Source organism: Somniosus microcephalus, chromosome 2 (assembly GCF_052327205.1).
Source record: "Somniosus microcephalus isolate GS21.2 chromosome 2, FLI_Smic_1.0, whole genome shotgun sequence".
NCBI classification, from domain to species: domain Eukaryota; kingdom Metazoa; phylum Chordata; class Chondrichthyes; order Squaliformes; family Somniosidae; genus Somniosus; species Somniosus microcephalus.
Genome location: NC_140988.1, coordinates 157,277,126 through 157,301,962, shown reverse-complemented (window position 1 = coordinate 157,301,962; position 24,837 = coordinate 157,277,126). Strand labels below are relative to the sequence as shown.

Genomic DNA, 24,837 nt, shown 5'->3' with positions numbered 1-24,837 from the left:
CTCATCCACCCTCTGTTACCATGTCAAAAAATGTGTCTACTGTTACCTCCCTGGCAACAGTAGATACGTGCACACTAAATCAGTTTACACTAGTCTTCTGTATGTTTCTTAGCAGCTGTCTATGGATACACATAGGCAACTGAAGTTTGCCTATCCACCTTCTCACTGGGGAGTGGTGTTCTTGCGGATAAACTACTAGGCCTAAACAGCCACAAAGTATTTATATGAAAACTCATATGGAGCTTTAGCTTCAAGTAATATACTCTAATACTTTTTGCTAAAAGCCTCAGGAAATTTTAAGAAAATGTATTTACAATGTGAAGGAAATCCAAAGGTGTTGCTGTGTGCAGATCCCAGTTCAGTTTATCCAGTATAATCCTCTCCATTCTCAGAATATCTGCAGATGAACAACCACAATTGCTGTTCTTCACCATGTCCTTTAGAGATGGAATGATCTGTAGAGGAGAAATACAAGTGACTGGCTTTATAAATACCAGATATGCATCAAACCAGAATGAACCGACACAAACAAAAATGATAAAAGAATTGTATCTTCCTGTTGCCTGGAAGCAGTAGAAATCCACTTTACTGCTCTGTTAATTGAGCGTGTAGGATGTTCTTATACACCTCTGAGGCACCTCTGAAGAGTCCTAATGAGGATTATTTCCACACTTGTAAGCGGTCACAATGGTACAAGTTTTTGGTCTAGCCAGAAATATAAATGATACTGAATACCTTGCAATATAACACTTATCTTCACAAATTAAGATAACCATAACTAAAACAATTATGTACAGTGTCATTCTGAAACAAACATTACACCACAAGCATTCAATAACCTCTAGCTTTGATGCTGTAGAAGGTCTGTATGTCTTCCAGGACAGAAACCAATCATCTCTTTTAGAGCAGTTTCGGAGTTAGGTTTGGAAACCACAGCTTCAAGGTTTTCTTTCAATATCAGCTGCTAAATATCAGGGTAGAGTGATCTGTCTGGGAAGCCATGTTTAACTTATATTCGAACAGGTAAAATGAAAACAAGGCACTACAACATTAGTCTTCAAGTATTGATCTTAAAATTAACTTGAAGCATTTTAAAAAGTCGTAAAATGCGTGAAATAGTGGCTTTGGCATTTCAATGTGCTGTGCCACAAAATAGTAAGATATGGCCTTAGCAAATTCAGCTGTACAGTCAATGGGGAAAAAGAGGCGCTCATGAATACACACACTTTCTAGCTGGAGCACGTTACTATCCAGCCTTAATTTGGGGAATAGTTTGCAACACATCTGCATTTGGGGACGATAGGAGGGGGGAAAAAAAGAGCAGAGAAATTAAATAAATTTTGCCAATTAAAAAAAAGTTAGATAGTCTACCAACCTCATCTTCTTCATTGGTTTTAGCTGCCAGGAAGAAACAACTGATGGCTATACACCGCAGATACTTTGGACGGGCCTTAAAATAAGGAAAAGTAAAATTAATTCTTCAAAGTATTAAATTAAGCAGCACATACTTAAAATGCTTAATTACAAGGAATCAAACAGTGTGCCAGTTGTGTATTTTTCACACTGTGGTTAAAGTTGCAAATTGTTCTTCATGGCTTTGAATGTGCAAAATGCAAACTACCTTACCATGGTTATGTGAGCTAAGTCAGGAATCTGATTATGTATCCAACTGCTTACTACAGTGCACTTAAGGGAAAATAGAAGCTCCAGAATGTCAAATAATTTAAGAGATAAGGTGGTCCCATGACAAATGAGATATCTGGCAGTGAGTGAAGCTTTATGCTTTAATATCTTGATTACATAGCATCACATGTGGCTGCCCATGTAACTTTTGTAAAAAATTCCAAAAGAGCAGTTAAAAAGTTTGCAACAGCATATCATTTTTACATTGAATGTACAGCACAAACAGGCCATTTGGCCCAAATTATCTAAGCCAATCTTTATGCTCACATGAGCCCCCTCCCATCCACTTCAACTAACCCATCAGCATAACTTTCTATTGCTTTTGCCTCCATGTGTTTATCTAGCTTCCCCTTAAATGCATCTATGCTATTCATCTCAACTATTCCTTGTGGTGGCACATTCCACATTCTGACCATTCTTTGCGTAAAGAAGTTGCTCCTGAATTCCCTATTGGATTCATTGGTGACTATCTTACAGAATGTACCCTGGGTGGGGGATTTCAGAATCACAGAAACCCCACAGTGCAGATAGAGGCCATTTCGGCCCATCGAGCCTGCACCGACACATATCTCACCCGATCCCCGTAACCCCTACACCAACACATATCCCACCCTATCCCCGTAACCCCACGTATTTAATCCCCCTAACACTAAGGGTCAATTTATCATAGCCAATCATCCTAACCCGCACATCTTTGGACTGTGGGAGGAAACCGGAGCACCTGGAGGAAACCCACGCAAACACGGGGAGAATGTGCAAACTCCACACAGACAGTCACCCGAGGCCGGCTTCGAACCCGGGTCCCTGGCGCTGTGAGGCAACAGTGCTAACCACTATGCCACCGTGCTGCCCATTTAAATGTCCATCACCAAGAGTAGTTCGGTAGCACCACTACTGACCGAGCCGGCTAAGTCGTGAAGGACATAGCTGCCAGACTAGGCCTACAGCAGGTGGTGAGAGAACCAACCCAAGGGAAAAACCTACCTGCCCTCGTCCTCATCAATAGAAACATAGAAGATAGGAGCAGGAGTAGGCCATTCGGCCCCTCGAGCCTGCTCCACCATTCAATGAGATCATGGCTGATCATCCAAATTCAGTACCCTGTCCCTGCCTTCTCCCCATATCCCTTGATCCCTTTAGCCTTAAGAAATATATCCAACTCCTTCTTGAATATATTTAATGAATTGGCCTCAACTGCCTTCTGTGGTAGAGAATTCCACAGGTTCACCACTCTCTGGGGTGAAGAAATTCCTCCTCATCTCTGTCCTAAATGGCTTACCCCTTATCCTTAGACTGTGACCCCTGGTTCTGGACTCCCCGGCCATCAGGAACATCCTTCCTGCATTTAGTCTGTCTAGTCCTGTTAGAATTTTATAAGTTTCAATGAGATGCCCTCTCATTCTTCTAAACTCCAGCGAGTATAAGCCCAATCGACCCAATCTCTCCTCAAACGTCATTCCTGCCATCCCAGGTATCAGTCTGGTGAATCTTCGCTGCACTCCCTCCATGGCAAGAACATCCTTCCTCAGATAAGGCGACCAAAACTGCACACAATACTCAAGGTGTGGTCTCACCAAGGCCCTGTACAACTGCAGCAAGACATCCTTGTTCCTGTACTCGAACCCTCTCGCTACGAAGGCCAACATACCATTTGCCTTCTTAACTGCCTGCTGCACCTGCATGCTTACCTTCAGCGACTGCTGCACAAGGACACCCAGGTCTCGTTGCACTTCCCCTTCTCCCAATCTATTGCTGTTCAGATAATAATCTGCCTTCCTGTTTTTGCCATCAAAGTGGATAACCTCGCATTTATCCACATTATACTGCATCTGCCCAATCACCCAACCTGTCCAAATCATACTGGAGTTTCTCGGCATCCTCCTCACAGCACACGCCCACCTAGCTTCGTGTCGTCTGCAAACTTGGAGATATTACATCTAGTTCCCTCGTCTAGATCATTAATATATATTGTGAATAGCTGGGGTCCTAGGACCAATCCCTGCGGTACCCCACTAGTCACTGCCTGCCGCTCGGAAAAGACCCGTTTATTCCAACTCTTTGCTTCCTGTCTGCCAACCAGTTCTCTATCCAAGTCAGTACCTTGCCCCCAGTCCCATGTGCCTTAACTTTACACGCTAATCTCTTATGCGGGACCTTGTCAAAAGCCTTCTGAAAGTCCAAATATACCACATCCACTGGTTCTCCCTTATCTACCTATTGCAGATGCATCTGTCCATGACAGTATTGGTAGGATTACATAGGATATACAGCAAAGAAACAGGCACAGGCCATTCGGCCCAACCAGTCCATACTGGCGTTTATGCTCCACTCTAGCCTCCTCCCATCTTTCCTCATCTAAATCTATCAGCATAAGCCTCTATTCCCTTCTCCCTCATATGCTCGTCTAGCCTTACCTTAAATGCATCTATACTTTTCACTTCAACCACTCCCTGTGGTAGCAAGTTCCACATTCTCACCACTCTGGGTAAAGAAGTTTCTTCTGAATTCCCTATTGGATTTCTTGGTGACTCTTATATTGATGGCCTCTAGTTATGCTCTTCCCCACAAGTGGAAACATTCTGTATCCACTATCAAAACCTTTCATAATTCTTTTTCAAAAGAGAGGCCCAGCCTGTTCATCCTTTCCTGATAAATACACCCTCGCATTTCAGGTATCATCCTTGTAAATTTTCTCTGCACCCTCTCCAGTGCCTCTATATCCTTTTTATAATATGGCGGCCAGAACTATATGCAGTATTCTACGTGTGGTCTAACCAACGTTCGATACAGGTTTAGCAGAACTTCCTTATTTTTCAATTCTATAACTCTAGAAATAAACCCCAGTGCTTGGTTTGCTTTTTTTATGGCCTTCCTAACCTGTGTCGCTACTTTTAGTGATTTGTGTATTTGTACTCCGAGATCCCTTTCTTCCTCTACCCCACCTAGACTCGCACCCTCCAAGTATAAGTGACCTCCCTATTCTTCCTACCAAAATGTAATACCTCACATTTATCTGTGTTGAACTTCATTTGCCAATTAAATGCCCATTCTACAAGTTTATTAATGTCCTCCTGTAATTTGTTGCAGTCCTCCTCAGTATTGAGTATTCCCCCCCCCCCCCCCCGCAAAATATTTGGTGTCACCTGCAAATTTAGAATTTGTGTTTATGATTCCAAAGTCTAAATCATTGATACAAATTGTGAACAAGTGGTCCCAGCACTGATTCTTATGGCACACCACTACCCACCTTCTGCCACTGAATAGCTAGCTTTTACCCCTACTCTCTGCCCTGAAACCAGCTCGCTATCCATTCTGCTACTTGTCCCCCGACTCCGCATTCTCTGACCTTATTCATTAGTCTATTATGGGGTACCTTATCGAAGGCCTTTTGAAAATCTAGATAATTTACATCTACTACATTACCATTGTCTACTCTGTTACCTCTTCAAAAAATTCAATGAGGTTGGTCAAGCAAGACTTTCCCCTTTTGAAATCCATGCTGATTATTCACTACTATGATTTTGGTTTCTAGATGTTCTTCCATTTTCTCCTTTAGTAGAATTCCATTATTTTTCCTACCACAGATGTTAAGCTGACTGGTCTATAATTCCCTGGACATGTTCTATCCCCTTCTTAAATATAGGTATTAATTTAGCTATCTGCAAGTCCTCTGGCACGACACCTTTTTCTAACGAGTGCGAGGTCAGCAGAGAGTGCTCTGAGTTTGGGTAAGTGTGAGAGTTCTTCAATTGTTATTTCTCCTTAAATCATTCTTGATAAGGCCTTTCTGGTGCAGAGTGACTGTTGGTAAACCATTTAACTGGTGTAACTAGAGGGATTGATTTAATTTAAATCCAATAAATTAAAGGGGATACTAGCATCTATAATCGGGCAGAGGGTGTCCATAACTAACAATAAAAAATGTAATTAATTACATAGAATGGAGCAGGTGATGTGTTACTGTTGCGAGATGTGGGAGCCGGTGAACCCCATCGAGGCTCACGGTGATTACGTCTGTGACAAGTGTCTGCTGCTACAGGAACTCCAGCTCCGTGTTGATGAGCTGGAGTCTGAGCTTCAGACACTGCGACACATCAGGGAGGGGGAGAAGTACCTGGACTCTGTGTATCAGGAGGTGATCACACCTATGAAGTTAATTAATTCAGATGTAGCCCATGGTCAGGGGCAGGACGGTGTGACGACGAGTGAGGCAGGTACGGGGATCCAGGAGGTAGTGTTGGAGGAGCCGCAGCCCTTGCTCTTGTCCAACAGGTTCGAGGTTCTTACTCCCTGTGGGGACAGGAGCAGGGACTGCAGGGAGGATGAGCAACCTGGCCACAGCACCGTGGAACGGGGGGCCATTCAAGAGGGGGGAGTAAATAGAAATGTTGTAGTGGTAGGGGATAGTATTATTAGGGGGATAGATAGAGTTCTCTGCAGCCGAGAGCGAGAGTCCCAAAGGCTGTGTTGCCTACCCGGTGCCAGGGTTAAGGACATCTCCTCTGGGCTGGAAAGAAACTTGCAGTGGGAGGGGGTGGATCCAGTTGTCGTGGTCCATGTTGGTACAAATGACATAGATAGGACTAGGAAGCCGGTTCTGTTAAAGGAGTATGAGCAGCTAGGGGTCAAATTAAAAGACAGAACCTCAAAGGTAATAATCTCTGGATTATTACCTGAGCCACGAGCGAATTTGGCTAGGACAAATAAAATTAGAGAGTTAAATGCGTGGCTCAAAGACTGGTGTGGGAGAAATGGGTTTTGCTTCCTGGGACACTGGCACCAGTACTGGGGCAGGAGGGAGCTGTTCCTTTGGGACGGGCTTCACTTGGCCAGTGCTGGGGCTAGAGTCCTGGCGGATCATATAACTAGGGCTGTAGAGGGGGCTTTAAACTAACTAGTGGGGGCGGGGGGTTCCTAGAGAACAAATAATAAAAATGACAACAGAGAAGGTCATAGACTTAGGTAGCAGTGGGGAAATTAAAAACCAGAGCGTGTCAGGAAGGGGCAGAAGGTATAACGTAAAAGGTAAAGTAATAAAAAGGGCAAAAGCAGGAACTAAGTGTCACAAAACATATTTGAAAGTTCTCTATCTGAATGCACATAGCATTCGTAACAAAATAGACGAGTTAATGGCACAAATAACTACATATGGGTAGGATCTTGTGGCCATTGCAGAAACATGGCTGCAGGGTGACAATGCCTGGGAATTAAACATACCAGGTTATTTAACGATCAGGAAGGACAGGTGGGGTGGCTATGTTAATAAAGGAAGGAATCACTGTAATACAGAGAAATGATATTGGGTCAAAAGATCAGGATAATGAAACAGTTTGGGTGGAGGTAAGGAATAATAAGGGGAAAAAAACACTAGTGGGCGTAGTCTATAGGCCTCCGAACAGTTGCAACTCTGTTGGACGGAGTATCAATCAGGAAATAGTTGAGGCTTGTAATAAGGGAACATTTATAATTATGGGGGATTTTAACTATCATATTAATTGGACAAATCAAATTGGGCAGGGCTGCCTTGAGGATGAGTTCATTGAGTGTATTAGGGATGGGTTTCTTGAGCAGTATGTAACTGAACCGACCAGGGGGCAAGCAACATTAGATCTGGTCCTGTGTAACGAGACAGGATTAATTAAAAATGTCCGAGTAAAGGATCCCCTTGGAATGAGTGACCATAACATGGTTGAATTCCATATTCAATTAGAGGGTGAGAAGGTTGGATCTCAAACAAGCGTGCTAAGCTTGAATAAAGGAGACTGAAGGTATGAGAGCGGAATTGAGTAGAGTGGATTGGGAAAATAGATTAATGGGTAAGACGATACATGATCAGTGGTGTACATTTAAGGAGTTATTTTACAACTTCCAAAAAATATATATTCCACGGAGAAGAAAAGGGTGTAAAAGAAAAGACAGCCATCCGTGGCTAAGTAAAGAAATTAAGGATAGTATTCGACTAAAAACAAGGGCATATAAGGTAGCCAAATCTAGTGGGAGGATAGAGGATTGGGAAAACTTTAAAAGACAGCAAAAAATAACAAAAAGATTAATTAAGAAAGGGAAGATAGATTATGAAAGTAAATTAGCAAAAAATATAAAAACAGATAGTAAGAGTTTTTATAGTTATATAGAAAGAAAAAGGGTGGCTAAAGTAAATGTTGGTCCCTTAGAGGATGAGACCGGGAAATTAATGGTGGGAAATATGGAGATGGCAAAAACACAATGAATATTTTGTATCAGTCTTTACAGTAGAGGACACTAAGAATATCCTAACACTTGACAAACAGGGGGCTGTAGGGGGGGAGGAGCTAAACACGATCAAAATCACTAAGGAAGTGGTACTCGGTAAAATAATGGGACTCAAGGCGGATAAATCACCTGGACCGGATGGCTTACATCCTAGGGTCTTGAGGGAAGTGGCGGTAGGGATTGTGGATGCATTGGTAATAATTTTCCAAAACTCCCTGGACTCGGCAAAGGTCCCAGCAGACTGGAAAACTGCTAATGTAACACCCTTATTTAAAAAGGGCAGTAGACAGAAGGCTGGAAACTATAGGCCGGTTAGCCTAACATCTGTGGTAGGTAAAATTTTGGAGTCCATTATTAAGGAGACAGTAACAGGACATTTAGATAATCATAATTTAATAGGACAAAGTCAGCATGGTTTTATGAAGGGGAAGTCATGTTTGACAAATTTGCTGGAGTTCTTTGAGGAAGTAACGTATAGGGTGGATAAAGGGGAACCAGTGGACGTAGTGTATTTAGACTTCCAAAAGGCATTTGACAAGGTGCCACATAGAAGATTATTGCTTAAGATAAAAAAATCACGGGATTGGGGGTAATATTCTGGCATGGATAGAGGATTGGCTATCTAACAGAAGGCAGAGAGTTGGGATAAATGGTTCATTCTCAGACTGGCAATCAGTAACTAGTGGTGTTCCGCAGGGGTCAGTGCTGGGCCCCCAACTCTTTACAATCTATATTAACGATTTGGAGGAGGGGACAGAGTGTAACATATCAAAGTTTGCAGATGATACTAAGATGGGAGGGAAAGTAGTGAGTGAGGAGGACATAAACCTGCAAGGGGACATAGACAGGCTAAGTAAGTGGGCACAGATTTGGCAGATGGAATACAATACTGGAAAGTGTGAGGTTATGCACTTTGGCAGGAAAAATCGTAGAGCAAGTTATTATCTTAATGGCAAGAAACTGGAAAGTACTGAAGTACAAAGGGATCTGGGGGTCCTGGTGCATGAAACTCAAAAGGTTAGTATGCAGGTGCAGCAAGTGATTAAGGCGGCCAATGGAATGTTGGCTTTCATTGCTAGGGGGATAGAATATAAAAATAGGGAGGTATTGCTTCAGTTGTACAAGGTATTGGTGAGACCGCACCTGGAATACTGCATACAGTTTTGGTGTCCATACTTAAGAAAAGACATACTTGCTCTCAAGTCAGTACAAAGAAGGTTCACTCGGTTAATCCCGGGGATGAGGGGATGGACATATGAGGAGAGGTTGAGTAGATTGGGACTCTACTCATTGGAGTTCAGAAGAATGAGAGGCGATCTTATTGAAACATATAAGATTGCGAAGGGGTTGGATCGGGTGGATGCGGGGAGAATGTTCCCGATGATGGGTGAAACTAGAACTAGGGGGCATAGTCTTAGAATAAGGGGCTGCTCTTTCAAAACTGAGATGAGGAGGAACTACTTCACTCAGAGGGTGGTAGGTCCATGGAATATGCTGCCCCAAAAAGCTGTAGAAGCTACATCATTACATAAATTTAAAACAGAAATAGACAGTTTCCTAGAAGTAAAGGGAATTAAGGGTTATGGGGAGCGGGTAGGAATTTGGACATGAGTCTAGGTTCGGATCGGTCATGGCCCTGTGGGTAGCGGAGCGGGCCCAGGGGCCGTGTAGCCTGATCCTGCTCCTATTTTGTGTGTCTAATTCTGTTAGATTCAGGAGATGGTTCTGTGATAGTAGATTGGCGGTTAGGATCAGATCAGCCATGATCTTATTGAATGGCGGAGCAGGCTCGAGGGGCCGATTGGCCTACTCCTGCTCCTATTTCTTATGTTCTTAAATATGTGTAGTAATGCCTCTGCTATCTCTTCCCTAGATTCTTTTAAAATGCATGGATGAAATCCATCTGGACCAGGGGTTTTATCCTCTGAGTTTGATTAGTTTATTTAATATATCCCCTCTTTTTATTTTAAATGCACTTCTCATTACTAATCTAATCATCCAATGTCATGTCCACCTGTTCTATTCCCATCCCAACCTATTTTTATTGATGTGCCTGTAAAATATTTTACTATTTTGTTTTATGTTCCATGATAATTTAATTTCATAGTTCCTCTTTGCCTTCCTAATTGTTTTTCTGACTTCTCTCCTAATCTCTTCGTATTCTTCCTTATCATGTACTCCCCTGCTGTCTATGTACTTAATGTATGCCTCTTTCCTTACCCTCAATTGTTCCCTTACGGCTTTATTCATCCATGGAGTCTCATTAGTGTTTAGTTTCTTTCCTTTTAGCGGAATATATTGTTCTTGCACTCTGTTGAACACCGTTTTAAATGTTTCCCATTGCTGTTCTACATCGTTGTTTGCCAATATCGCTGCCCGTTTTATTTTCCCAAGTTCTATTCTCAACCCCTCAAAATCAGCTTTTCTCCAATCCAGTATGCTGGTTTTCATCATACTTATGTCCTCCTCAATTATCATCTTAATGTGTATTATATTATGGTCACTATTGCAGAGACGTTCCCCTACTTTTACTTCTCTTATCTGCTCTGGTCCATTCCCTATTACTAGATCCAATAGTGAATCCTCCACTGTGGAGGGGCAGCACGGTGGCATAGTGGTTAGCACTGTTGCCTCACAGCGCCAGGGACCCGGGTTCAAATCCGGCCTCGGGTGACTGTGTGGAGTTTGCACATTCTCCCCGTGTTTGCGTGGGTTTCCTCCGGGTGCTCCGGTTTCCTCCCACAGTCCAAAGATGTGCAGGTTAGGTTGATTGGCTATGATAAAATTGACCCTTAAGTGCTAGGGGGATTAAATACGTGGGGTTACAGGGATAGGGTGGGATATGTGTTGGTGTAGGGATTACGGGGATCGGGTGGGATATGTGTCGGTGCAGGCTCGATGGGCCGAAATGGCCTCTATCTGCACTGTGGGGTTTCTGTGAATCTGAGTGCCTTCGCCTTGTGGAGGAGGCACTTTCTCAGTGCTTAGGGAGGAGTTCCAGGATTTTGACCCAGCGACGATGAAGGAACAGCGATATACTTCCAAGTCAGGATGGTGTTTAACTTGGAGGGAAACTTGCAGGTGATGGTCTTCCCACGCACCTGCTGCCTTTGTCCTTCTAGGTGGTTGAGGTCACGGGTTTGGGAGGTGCTGCCGAAGAAGCCTTGGCGAGTTGCTGCAGTGCATCTTGTAGATGGTACACACTGCAGCCATGGTGCGCCGGTGGTGCAGGGAGTGAATGTTTAAGGTGGTGGATGGGTTGCCAAACAAGCGGACTGCTTTGTCCTGGATGATGTCGAGCTTCTTGAGTGTTGTTGGAGCTGCACTCATCCAGGCAAGTGGAGAGCATTTTATCACACTCCTGACTTGTGCCTTGTAGTTGGTGGAAAGGCTTTGGGGAGTCAGGAGGTGAGACACTCGCTGCAGAATACCCAGCCTCTGACCTGCTCTTGTAGCCACAGTATTTGCGGCTGGTCCAGTTATGTTTCTGGTCAATGGTGACCCCCAGGATGTTGATGGTGGGGGATTCGGCGATGGTAATTCCGTTGAATGTCAAGGGCGGTGGTTAGACTCTCGATTGTTGGAGATAGTCATTGCCTGGCACTTGTGTGGCACGAATGTTACTTATCAGCCCAAGCCTGAATGTCATCCAGGTCTTGCTGCATTCGGGCATGGACTGCTTCATTATCTGAGGAGTTGCAAATTGAACTGAACACTGCAACATCAGCGAACATCCCCACTTCTGACCTTATGATAGAGGGAAGGTCATTGATGAAGCAGCTGAAGATGGTTGGGCCTAGGACACTGCCCGGAGAAACTCCTGCACCGATGTCCTAGGGCTGAGATGACTGACCTCCAACAACTACAACCATCTTCCTTTGTGCTGTGTATGACTCCAGCCAATAGAGAGTTTTCCCCGATTCGCATTGACTTCAATTTTACTAGGGCTCCTTGATGCCACACTCAGTCAAATGCTGCCTTGGTGTCAAGGGCAGTCACTCTCACCTCACCTCTGGAATTCAGCTCTTTTGTCCATGTTTGGACCAAGGCTGTAATGAGGTCTGAAGCCGAGTGGTCCTGGCGGATCCCAAATGGAGCATCGGTGAGCAGGTTATTGGTAAGTAAGTGTCGCTTGATAGCACTGTCGACAACACCTTCCATCACTTTGCTGATGATTGAGAATAGACTGATTGGATTGGTCATGCTTTTTGTAGATAGGACATACCGTGGCAATTTTCCACATTGTCGAGTCGATGCCAGTGTTATAGCTGTACTGGAATAGCTTGTTAAAGGTGCGACTAGTTCTGGAGCACAAGTGTTCAGTGATTGAAAGGGGATCTCATCGAAACCTATAAAATTCTGTCAGGCCTGGACAGACTAGATGCAGGAAGGATGTTTCCGATGGCCGGGGAGTCCAGAACCAGGGGTCATAGTCTAAGGATAAGGGGTAAGCCATTTAGGACTGAGATGAGGAGGAATTTCTTCACCCAGAGAGTGGTGAACCTGTAGAATTCTCTGCCACAGAGGGCAGTGGAGGCCAGTTCATTAAATATATTCAAGAAGGAGTTGGATATATTTCTTAAGGCTAAAGGGATCAAGGGATATGGGGAGAAGGCAGGGACAGGGTACTGAATTTGGATGATCAGCCATGATCTCATTGAATGGCGGAGCAGGCTCGAAGGGCCGAATGGCCTACTCCTGCTCCGATCTTCTATGTTTCTATGTTTCAGCACGACAGCTGGGATGTGGCCCATATCCTTTGCTATAGCCAGTGCGCTCAACAGTTTCTTGATATCAGGTGGAGTGAATCGAATTGGCTGAAGACGTTCTATCTACTCTTTCTGTTACTAGTTCAACAAAGTCAATAAGGTTGGTCAAGCAGGACTTCATCTTTTGAAATCCATACGGACTATTTTTTATATTTCCAGTTGCTAGATGTTTTTCTATTGCATCTTTCATTAAGGGTCCATTATTTTTTCTATCACCAATGTTAAGCTAACTAGTCTACAGTTCCCTGGACTTGTCCCATCTCCTTTTTAAATATAGGTACAACATTAGCTGTCCGCTAGTCCTCTGGCAGTATTCCTTTTTCTAATGACATTTTATATATATATTTGCAATAGTGCCTCGGTTATCTCTTCCACAACTTGGTAATATGCACGGATGCAATCCATCCGGACCAGGGGTTTTATCCTCGCCAAGCTTGATTAGTTTATCAATTAAATCCTTGCTTTCCATCTTAAATGTCTTTTAATCTTTTTAAATCTCTTTTTCTAATGTTATTCTCCCTGGTAAATACTGAGGCAAAGTAATTGTTCAATATTTCTGCTATTTCGCTGTCATTCCCTGCAAGTTTCTCTTATGCCTCCCTTAGTGGCCCTATCTGTATCCTGATTTTTAGTTATTTATGTGCCTGTAGTTTCTACCTGGCTTACTAGTTTTGATATAAATTGCACACAGAAATTGGGTTGTTTTGTGATACCAAAAGACTGGTATTTAATTTTTCTATTTCTTTTTATGTTCCTTGATAATTTGATTTTGTAGTTTCTCTTTGCCTTCCTAATTGTTGTCTTGACTTCTTTCCTAACCTCTCCTTATTCACTTTGGTCATCCTCCTTTGTTGTCTCTGTGCCATTTTTTAGTTTCAATTTTGACTGTTTTTATTCATCCATCGTGTTCCATTATTGGCTCGTTTGCTCTTTTTATTCAAAAGGAATCACTCACATATCAACTTGCACTTTTATGGTGCAAAAAGGAAATTTGATTAATTTGCAAATTCAGACAAATTAAATACCAGTCTTTTGGTATCACAAAACAACCCAATTTGCACACAAAAAAAAAATATCCACCCTTAAGTAATTTGTGTGTGCAATTTATATCAAAACTAGTAAGCCAGGTAGAAACTAGTAAGAAACAACATGCAGCAACAGTCTGGGGTACAGGTGGCAATGTGGGGTGTTTGGATTTCACAGGAGTCCATCTGTCAGTTTACATTGGCCCCAGTCCTAGCTGAGTGTTTAAATAAACAGATTGTACTATTCCACCCAATGATCCCAGAAGAAATCTAAAATGTTGTACATACAGATAAATTTGCTTCAAGCCCCATGACTTGCAGTGTAATTACTGCATGATAGGCAGGCTGGAGGTAGAAGCTTAGAACTATTTTAATACATTGTGTTTGTCAATAACTAAAATGGATTTAAGTTGAAAAGTTTGCTACAGCTACCAATACTATGCGAAGTTGCAGTACTTGAGTAACCAAAAATTGGGAGATTAATGCAGCTTTAATAATCAAGGTATAGCCACAAGAACTGCACATCAGAATGTAGCAAACTGATATCTTAACTTATTCCAAATCCAAGCCTGATCTGAAACTAAATACATGCCCTGTGCCAAGAGTTTAAGACTAAATCTCAACTGAGTCCAAACTCAATGCAGCTTTTGGCATTACTGTACTTATTAACCTCTTCAGCAGTTCAAGAGTCAGAATTGTTGCCAGTAACCAAGGGCAGAGTTAGTGTTTAATAATAAAATCAGTGAAATCGTTGACAGTTAATGTAAATCTAAAGTGTCACAAAATTATTTTAATACTGTGACTCAAAATCACAAGACTCCAATACACTGTCCATAAGGCCATCTGCAGAATATATTTGATCAAGACAGCATAAAATAATTATTTGAAAAAAAAGCTACAATGTAGGAATAAACAGAAAATAATAACCATGCTACCTATAGGGAAAAGGCAAAAACAGCCAAACTGGTAGTTTGGTGCAATTCTTTCACCCAAGTGACTAGAGTAGACTCATCGATTTTACGTTCAGTCCCATTGCTACAATTTTTACAAATGTCTCAACTTCATGTTGTCTTGCCCATAACAGAAATGCAGAATGAGTAACATGCTTATTACACAACCTATTTACAACATTTAAAGCATTAAGTTGACTGGGGCAAGAAAACTTGAATGCAACAAACAGCCGTGGAAAAAAAAACTTGGCCATATTCCTTATAGAAAATCTGGAAGACAGTGAAAAGGACAGCTGAGCACAGCCTTCGTTCAGATACAAATCAGGTTAAATGTGATTTAACACAAGGTCCTTACCTTTACCAGAGCTAAAAACCTGTCCAAAATAGTGATGGCAAGAGAAAGGGTTTCTGGATAAAAGTGAAATTTGCTGTTCAGTTCAGTCAGCCATTGAATCACCTCATCCCGCTGTGCTGGAGAGACATCTGTATCCTGCAGAGGCAAACAGAAACCAGTTGTTAGGAGGATTTCCATACAGATGCTAGCTTACAAAATGTATTTGTAACTATAAAGGAATTTAGTTAGTTAGATTAGGATAGGCAAGAAGTTTCACACAACAGGATACTAAATATAGAGTAATACTGGGTCTTGGCATAAGTTTCTCCTAGGCCAGCTATAATGAACCCACTTCCTTCATAATAGAAAATTTGTCAAGAATAGCAAACAGATGCTCTGGACTAAACTTTTCATTGCTGTCACAAAGAGAGTATTAGAGTAGTTGGCATTAAAATTCGGCATGTAATACCATCCCCATCAATGCTCATCACGGACAGCTGAAGACCTTGGCCTAGAAATTCAGTATAGCCACATTTGGGGCGCTACAGCATGGCGTTCGCTAACTTTTGCGCCCGGCGCAACTTAGCGCCACCTTCGCCAATATTCAGTTGCATCGCCCCAAGAGGTTGCTGCTACGCTAAAGCAGGCGATGCACGACTATCATTAGGCGCTAAGCCGGCGATCCGGGGCGCAAACACCGAAGGCGGGCGCAGCGCAAGTGCGGCAAGTTGCTCATTGACGGCAGTCAGGCGCCGGTCAGCACTTAAAAGGGGGAGGGTGGAATTGCTTGGCTGCCACGCCCTGCACACTGCAGCCCCAAGGCAAGGCCTGAACACTGCTTCTGGAACAGCTCCATGCCCAGGAGAATGGAGAAGGCCAGGGAGAGCGCAGCGCTTCGGCGAGGGTGACCCGAGGCTGCTGGTTGGCGCAGTGGACCGCAGGCGCCATATCCTCTTCCCTGAGGGTGGCAGGAGGCCGCTGCCCGCTGAATGTCAGAAAGCATGGAGGGATGTGGCAAACAGTCATGTCCAACAGCATGGCTGGCAGGACACCAACCCAGTGCCGGAAAAAATTAAACGACCTCACTCGGGTTGTCAGGGCGAGTACCCTTTCCGGTATCCTCCTCATCCCTGCATGTGCACCTCACTTTATGGCCAAACGGGTCTGAAAGCCCTAATGGCCAGCCCTCATCCAGCAGCTATGGGACTGTCATGAAAGGCACTTGCGCATTCAGGACTTTAGACACGGTCAGGGCTATTCGACCATGGGAGGCAGTGCAGGCAAGATCAGGGCTTGACACTGTACTTAGAGGCTGTCCTTTCTCTTGCAGGCCAAGCTGGCGCATAACAGAAGACAGCAGCGACAGACCGGGGGAGGCCGTCCTGACCTGAAACAGCTGAGCGACCTCGAGCAGCGGATCATGGCAGGCTAGCTGAGTGGCCCCGTCGCCACTGGAGATGCTGACCCTGTTCTGGGCACCAATGGTAAGGTCATCACCTTTTTGACCTCTCCCTTTCCACTTGCGCCTCGCACCAGCATCCTTTGCCACTATCGAACCAATGCAGTGCACAGCAGCACTCATGCCTCCCTCGCTGCCGCCCTGTCCTCACTCTAAAGCAACTTGTGCCTCCCTGCTTTCAGATGGTGACTCGCCAGGTGAGGAGGCAGCCCCTCAAGCTGGCATTGTGTCCGAGTCAGACATAGAGGAGGAGGAAGAGGAAGCCAGCCCATCAGGGACACCCTCAGCCGAGGCAGCCCATGGCCATGATGGTGACACGTCTACCCTGGAGGGGAGCAGGGGGGAAGGGTCGGAGGATAGTGAAGCTCCGGGGACCAGCGGGCTGCAGCAACGCGGGAGGGGTGGGGAAGCTCAGCAGCCTTCTCCCCGGAGGGTGAGTGCGGCCTCCAGTCCTGCTATGGTGAGCGCAGAGGAGGTGCGGCTCCTAGCGGAAATGGGCGCCCCGGCTGAGCGCAGGCACACTGAGCTCATGGCTGCAGTGGCAAGGATGCCCGACTCCATAGAGTCACTGGCAAGGAGTGTGCAGGAATTCGGGGCAGCACAGACCATGAGTCTGCAGGACGTCACGGCAGCACAGGCTAGGAGTCAGCAGGACTTCGCTGCTTCACAGGCGGCTTCTAGCCAAGTGCTCAGTCGTGCCGTGCATTCACTGGCTGCTGTCATGCAGACACAGACTAGGGCCACACGGGCACTAACTGCTGCCACACTCGCTGGATCGGCCAGGCATCGCCGGGCCGCAGCAGTCTGTGCCTCAGCAGATTGCTGCGCATGCTGCAGTGCTGGCCCGTGTGTGTGCCAATGTATCAGCCGACCAGGGAGTGCCTGTGATCTGTCAGGTTGGCAGCATTCCTGCAGCCAACACTGTCACTCCTCCATTGCAGCTGCCACCAGCTGTTGGACAGACTGCTGCCGCCCAAGCAGAGTTGGAGCAGTCAGCAGCTGGCCCCTCCGGGCCCAGAGCTGGTCCAGGCCGACCCCCAAGGGCATCTGCCGTCTCACCATCTGACCCTCAGCAGCGTTCCCCCAGCCTTGCTGCAGCCACTGGGGTCCCATTGAGGAGCTGCTGCAGGGCGGGTAGGGGCCAGTCACAGAAACGAAATGGATCACCCTCGCAGGGGAAAAATTAGAAGGTGTGGCCAAATGTTTTGTTTCATATATAAAGGCCGAGAGTGGTGTATTTGTGTTTTTGGGGGGGGGGGGGGGGTTTCTCTCCATTAGAAGGGCACAGAGGTATCACAGTAAAAATATTTCCTAAATCGCACTGTCTATGCTTTCCTTTGGAAGTCCGGGTTGCCCTCCTCCTCCATCCTCCTCTTCCATCTGCTGGCAGTGGCTGAGTCCTGCTCCTCTTCCTCCTGGCAGTGGCTGAGTCCTGCGGATAGCCAGGTTGTGCAGCATGCAGCACACGACAATGAAATGGGAGACTCGCTCAGTCAAGTACTGTAGGGCTCCCCCGGAACGATCCAGACAGCGGAACCGTGGCTTCAGCAAGCCGATTGTTTGCTCAATGATGTTCCTGGTTGCTTGATGGCTGTCATTGTATCCCTCTTCAGCAGGGGTGCTGGGCGCACGGAGCGGGGTCATCAGCCAGGTGCACAAAGGATAGCCTTTGTCCCCGAGAAGCCATCCTCGTGAGTGAGGCTGGGCCTCGAACATGTCTGCCACAGAAGTCTGGCGCAGGATGAAGGCATCGTGGCTGCTGCCTGGAAAGCGGGCATTGACAGCTAGGATGAGCTGCCTGTGGTCACACACCAACTGCACGTTGAGCGAATGGTAGCCCTTCCGGTTGCGGTAATCCTCGGCATTCTCTAGCGGTGCCCGCAAAGCCACATGCGTGCAGTCAATGGCGCCCTGCACCATGGGGAAGCCCGCTAATGCTGCAAAGCCCATTGCACGCTCTTGCTGCTTGTCAACAGTCATGGGGAAGGAGATGAGCTGACGTCTCCTTCTGAAAAGGGCATTGGTCACCTGGCGGATGCAGCAATGTACCACAAACTGGGAGATGTTGGAAATGTCCCCAGTAGTGGATTGGAAGGAGCCGGTGGCATAGAAGTTGAGAGCCACCGTTACCTTCACTGCCACCGACAGACGTCCTGCTCCTCAGCTGTGGCTGCAGATCTCCGCGAAGCAGGTGGCAGATCTCAGTGACCACCGCCCTTCTGAATCGCAGCCTCCGAACACACTGCTCCTCAGACATGCTCCGATAGGAGAACTGCTGGCGGTATACCCTGGGTGGGTAAGGCCTCCTTTGCCGACGCCTGTTGGCCCTTCTCCGTCTAGCCATGACTGGCACTCTCTCACGGCGTCTCTGAGCCCTTTGAATGCAATGGAGAAGCCCAACGTTTCCACCCATTGCAGCCCCCATTATATGTTTCCAATCAATGCTATGACACTGAAGTTAAAGACAAGTGCAAAGCTGTGGCCTGAAGCCACAAGTGCCTGTGCAAGTGTTGAGCCAAACCAGAAAGCTCTACCTTTGTCTCTCTCCAAAGATCCGTCTCTCACAAAGGAGGAGTGGTGCAAAACGGCTGCCATTTATACTGCAGGAGGAGTCCCCTTTAATTAGCACCCCCCGCAGCGACTGGGAACCGTTCCCCTCTACCAGTCGCTGGGGGCACCAGGCGCACAACAGGCTGGCGCCACCAAATTTCCGGTTCAGGGCGCACAAAGGGCGTTGCACCATGAAATGACGTCATGGATCTGCGCGGGCAGCTGAGCGCGCGCAAAGGTTTTGCGCCGCCGCTAAATCTTAACTAAAGTTCGCGAGAGGCACAGTTCGCGCCGCGCCCGGGCGCTAGCCGCTTAGCGCCCCACTTCTCCTCCTCCTAAGGCGCTAGCGGCTGGCGCAAACAACTGAATTTCTAGTCCCTTGTGTCTTAATGCGAGGAGCATTTGTAATAAGCTGGATGAATTAGCTGCGCAAATAGAGGTAAACGGTTTTATGATAGGATTGGGATTACGAAAAAATGGCTCCAGGGTGACCAAGGCTGGGAACTCAACATCCAGGGGTATTCAATATTCAGGAAAGATAGGCAAAAAGGAAAAGGAGGTGGGGTAGCATTGCTGGTTAAAGATGTGGAATCTGTATGGGTAGAACTGAGACATACCAAGGGGCAGAAAAAGTTAGTGGGAGTGGTATACAGACCTGCAAACAGTAATGCGGAGGTTGGGGATGGCATTAAACGGGAAATTAGAGACGCGTGCAATAAAGGCACCGCAGTTATCATGGGTGACCTTAATCTACATATAGATTGGGCTAACCAAATTAGTAACAATACTGTGGAGGAGGAATTCCTGGAGTGTATACGGGATGGTTTCCTGGACCAATATGTCGAGGAACCAACTAGAGATCAGGCCATCTTAGACTGGGTATTATGTAATGAGAAAGGATTAATTAGCAATCTTGTTGTGCGAGGCCCCTTGGGTCGGAGTGATCATAATATGATCGAATTCTTCATTAAGATGGAGAGTGAAGTAATTGACTCAGAGACTAGGGTCCTGAATTTAAATAAAGGAAACTACGATGGTATGAGGCGCGAGTTGGGTAGGATTGATTGGGGAATGTTACTCAAAGGGTTGACGGTGGATAGGCAATGGCAAACATTCAAAGATCGCATGGATGAACTACAGAATTTGTTCATCCCTGTTTGGCATAAAAATAAAATAAAAAAAGGTGACTCAACCGTGGCTAACAAGGGAAATTAGGGATAGCATAAGATCCAAGGAGAGGACAGATAAATTGGCCAGAAAAAGCAGTAAACCTGAGGATTGGGAGCAGTTTAGGATTCAGCAAAGGAGGACAAAGGGATTAATTAAGAGGGGGAAAATAGAGTATGAGAGTAAGCTATCAGGGAACATAAAAACTGACTGTAAAAGGTTTTATAGATATGTGAAGAGAAAAAGATTGGTGAAGTCAAGCGTAGGTTCCTTGCAGTCAGAATCAGGGGAATTTATGATGGGGAACAAAGAAATGGCAGACCAATTAAATACATACTTTGGTTCTGTCTTCACAAAGGAGGACACAAATAACCTCCCAGAGATGTCGGGGAACATAGGGTCTAATGAAAGGGAGGAACTGAAAGAAATCAGTATTTGTAGGGAAATGGTGTTACAGGAAACTTTTTTTTTTTTAAATCCGGCACCGACAGGGTGCCGGTTCATCAATAATTCCGGATAACCGAGAGCTATAAGCTCCGTATAAAGCAACAAACCCTGTTGCTTAGCAACAGGTTCAGAACAATGGCCACAAGTTCCAAGCGTCTCTGTAGCTTAGCAACAGCTGCAGCCACACCCTTGCACAGCAACACATTGAGGAAGGCAAGTAATATGAAGTATGAACCTACTCCTGAATTTTGCCGGTTAAGCGAGATTTCCGGTTATTTAGGTGCCGGTAAATCGAAAGTTTCCTGTAGATAAATTGACGGGATTGAAGGCTGATAAATCCCCAGGGCCTGATAATCTACATCCTAGGGTACTTAAGGAAGTGGCCCTAGAAATAGTAAATGCATTGCTGGTCATCTTCCAAAATTTGATAGACTCTGGAACAGTTCCCATGGATTGGAGGGTAGCTAATGTTACCCCACTGTTCAGAAAAGGTGGTAGACAGAAAACAGGGAATTATAAGCCTGACATCGGTAGTGGGGAAAATGCTAGAGTCCATTATAAAAGATGTAATAGCAGAGCACTTGGAAAACAGTGACAGGATCGGACAAAGTCAACATGGATTTACAAAAGGTAAATCGTGCTGGACTAATCTACTGGAATTTTTTGAGGATGTAACTGGTAGGATAAGGGAGAACCAGTGGATGTGGTGTATTTGGACTTTCAATAAGGTCCCGCATAAGAGATTAGCGTGTAAAGTTAAGGCACGTGGGATTGGGGGCAAGGTACTGACTTGGATAGAGAACTGGTTGGCAGACAGGAAGCAAAGAGTTGGAATAAACTGGTCTTTTTAACTAGATGTAATATCTCCAAGTTTGCAGACGACACAAAGCTGGGTGGGCGTGTGTGCTGTGAGGAGGGTTCCAAGAAACTCCGTACGATTTGGACAGGTTGGGTGATTGGGCAGAAGCATGGCAGATGCGGTATAATGTAGATAAATGCGAGGTCATCCACTTTGATGGCAAAAACAGGAAGGCAGATTATCTGAACGGCAATAGATTGGGAGAAGGGGAAGTGCAACGAGACCTGGGTATCCTTGTGCAGCAGTCGCTGAAGGTAAGCATGCAGGTGCAGCAGGCGGTTAAGAAGGCAAATGGTATGTTGGCCTTCGTAGAGAGGGGGTTCGAGTGCAGGAACAAGGATGTCTTGCTGCAGTTGTACAGGGCCTTGGTGAGACCACACCTTGAGTATTGTGTGCAGTTTTGGTCGCCTTATCTGAGGAAGGATGTTCTTGCCATGGAGGGAGTGCAGCAAAGATTCACCAGACTGATACCTGGGATGGCAGGAATGACATATGAGGAGAGATTGGGTCGATTGGGCTTATACTCGCTGGAGTTTAGAAGCGTGAGAGGGGATCTCATTGAAACTTATAAAATTCTAACAGGACTAGACAGACTAGATGCAGGAAGGATGTTCCCGATAGCCGGGGAGTCCAGGGTCGCAGTCTAAGGATAAGGGGTAAGCCATTTAGGACTGAGATGAGGAGGAATTTCTTCACCCAGAGTGGTGAACCTGTGGAATTCTCTACCACAGGAGGCAGTGGAGGCCAATTCATTAAATATATTCAAGAAGGAGTTAGATATATTTCTTAAGGCTAAAGGGATCAAGGGATATGGGGGAGAAGGCAAGGACAGGGTACTGAATTTGGATGATCTCATTGAATGGCAGAGCAGGCTCGAGGGGCCGAATGGCCTACTCCTGCTCCTATCTTCTATGTTTTCTATGTATGTTTTCTATATCAGGTAAATGGCGTTAACCATTTGATATCACCATAGGAGTCAGTTACAAAGGCGTAACTTATAACGTACTAAGTGCGCAGATTATTTTGGGTAGTACTTACCACTTTAAAAGGCTGCTGATTTCAGGCAATGTCAGGTCTTCAAGCAGTTTCAATTAGCTGTTCGCACCTCGTTAAAGTGCAATTACCTTAGTGAAGAGATTCTGGATGCAACTGCTAACAATTGGCAATAATAGTAGGGGATTTCAAATAACCTAATATTAACTGGGATAGAATCAGTGTAAAAGGTATAGAGGGTGCAGAATTCTTAAAATGCATTCAGGAGAACTTTTTTAGCCAGTATGTAGCAAATCCAACTAGAGAGGGGGCAGTTCTTGACTTAGTTTTAGGGAATGAAGTTGGGCAGGTGGAAGGGGTATCAGTAGAACATTTTGGCGGTAGTGATCATAATTCAGTTAGATTTAGCATAGTTATGAAATGTATCCCAGGCTGTTAAGCGAGGCAAAGGAGGAAATAGCGGAGGCTCTGACCATCATTTTCCAATCCTCTCTGGCTACCGGCATGGTACCGGAGGACAGCTAACATTGTACCGTTGTTTAAAAAGGGAGACAGGGATAGACCGAGTAATTACAGGCCAATCAGCCTAACCTCGGTGATGGGAAAATTATTGGAAACAGTTCTGAGGGACAGTATTAATCGTCATTTAGAAAGGTACGGATTAATCAAGGACAGTGACTAAATTTGATTGAATTTTTTGAGGAGGTAACAAGGAGGGTCGATGAGGGTAGTGTGTTTGATGTAGTTTACATGCATTTTAGCAAGGCTTTTGACAAGGTCCCACATGGCAGACTGGTCAGAAAAGTAAAAGCCATGGGATCCAAGGGAAAGTGGCAAGTTGATCCATAATTGGCTCAGTGGCAGGAAGCAAAGCGTAATGGTCGAGGGCTGTTTTTGTGACTGTAAGGCTATTTCCAGTGGGGTTCCGCAGGGCTCAGTACTAGGTCCCTTGCTTTTTGTGGTATCTATATATATATATATATATATATATATATATATATCAATGATTTAGACTTTAATGTAGGGGCATGATTAAGAATTTTGTAGACGATACAAAAATTGGCCGTGTGGTTGATAGTGAGGAAGAAAGCTGTAGACTGCAGGAAGATATCAATAGACTGGTCAGGTGGACAGAAAAGTGACAAATGGAATTCAATCTGGAGAAGTGTGAAGTAATGCATTTGGGGAAGGCTAACAAGGCAAGGGAATACCCAATAAATAAAGTCATACAGCACAGAAAGAGGCCCTTTGCGGCATCGGCAGCGGGTGGAGGCGGAGCAGCTCGGCAGAGCGAATACAAGAGGCCCCAGAGGCTCAGGTAGGCGTACCAATCTCCGGCAAGGAGAGAGGTAACAAGTATTCAAGGTGTGACGTCACCACAAAACAGGTAGGTGATTGGTTGGAGTATTTCACTCGTTTTAAAACTTTAAGTCTGTGGTTTATACTTTTTAAGGTTGCTGTGGTGTACCAAGGCCTTTCTGGTGCAGAGTGACTGTTGGTAAACTATTCAACTGGTGTAACTAGAGGGATTGATTTAATTTAAATCCAAGTAATTAAAGGGGATACTAGCATCTAAAATTGGGCAGAGGGTGTCCATAACTAACAATAAAAAATTTAATTAATTACATAGAATGGAGCAGGTGATGTGTTACTGTTGCGAGATGTGGGAGCCGGTGAACCCCATTGAGGCTCGCGGTGATTACGTCTGTGACAAGTGTCTGCTGCTACAGGAACTCCAGCTCCGTGTTGATGAGCTGGAGTCTGAGCTTCAGACACTGCGACACATCAGGGAGGGGGAGAAGTACCTGGACTCTGTGTATCAGGAGGTGATCACACCTATGAAGTTAATTAATTCAGATGTAGCCCATGGTCAGGGGCAGGACGGTGTGACTACGAATGAGGCAGGTACGGGGATCCAGGAGGTAGAGCTGGAGGAGCCGCAGCCCTTGCTCTTGTCCAGCAGGTTCGAGGTTCTTACTCCCTGTGGGGACGGGAGCAGGGACTGCAGGGAGGATAAGCAACCTGGCCACAGCACCGTGGAACGGGGGGCCATTCAAGAGGGGGGAGTAAATAGAAATGTTGTAGTGGTAGGGGATAGTATTATTAGGGGGATAGATAGAGTTCTCTGCAGCCGAGAGCGAGAGTCCCGAAGGCTGTGTTGCCTACCCGGTGCCAGGGTTAAGGACATCTCCTCTGGGCTGGAAAGAAACTTGCAGTGGGAGGGGGTGGATCCAGTTGTCGTGGTCCATGTTGGTACAAACGACGTAGATAGGACTAGGAAGCCGGTTCTGTTAAAGGAGTATGAGCAGCTAGGGGTCAAATTAAAAGACAGAACCTCAAGGGTAATAA

The 24,837-nt window shown here is 45.4% G+C and overlaps 1 protein-coding gene across 5 annotated transcripts in view; it reads right to left on the bottom strand.

Moving 5' to 3' along the window:
• Positions 1–24,837, bottom strand: part of ccni (cyclin I) — a 95,847-nt gene that overhangs the window by 12,044 nt on the left and 58,966 nt on the right. For all 5 annotated transcript variants that reach the window (XM_085964571.1, XM_085964549.1, XM_085964582.1 and 2 more), the window contains 3 exons: positions 15,035–15,169; positions 1,376–1,450; positions 315–455 (listed from right to left, as the gene is read on the bottom strand). In XM_085964571.1, the coding sequence (XP_085820697.1) occupies positions 315–455; positions 1,376–1,450; positions 15,035–15,169 (351 nt within the window). The remainder of the gene's footprint in view (positions 1–314; positions 456–1,375; positions 1,451–15,034; positions 15,170–24,837) is intronic.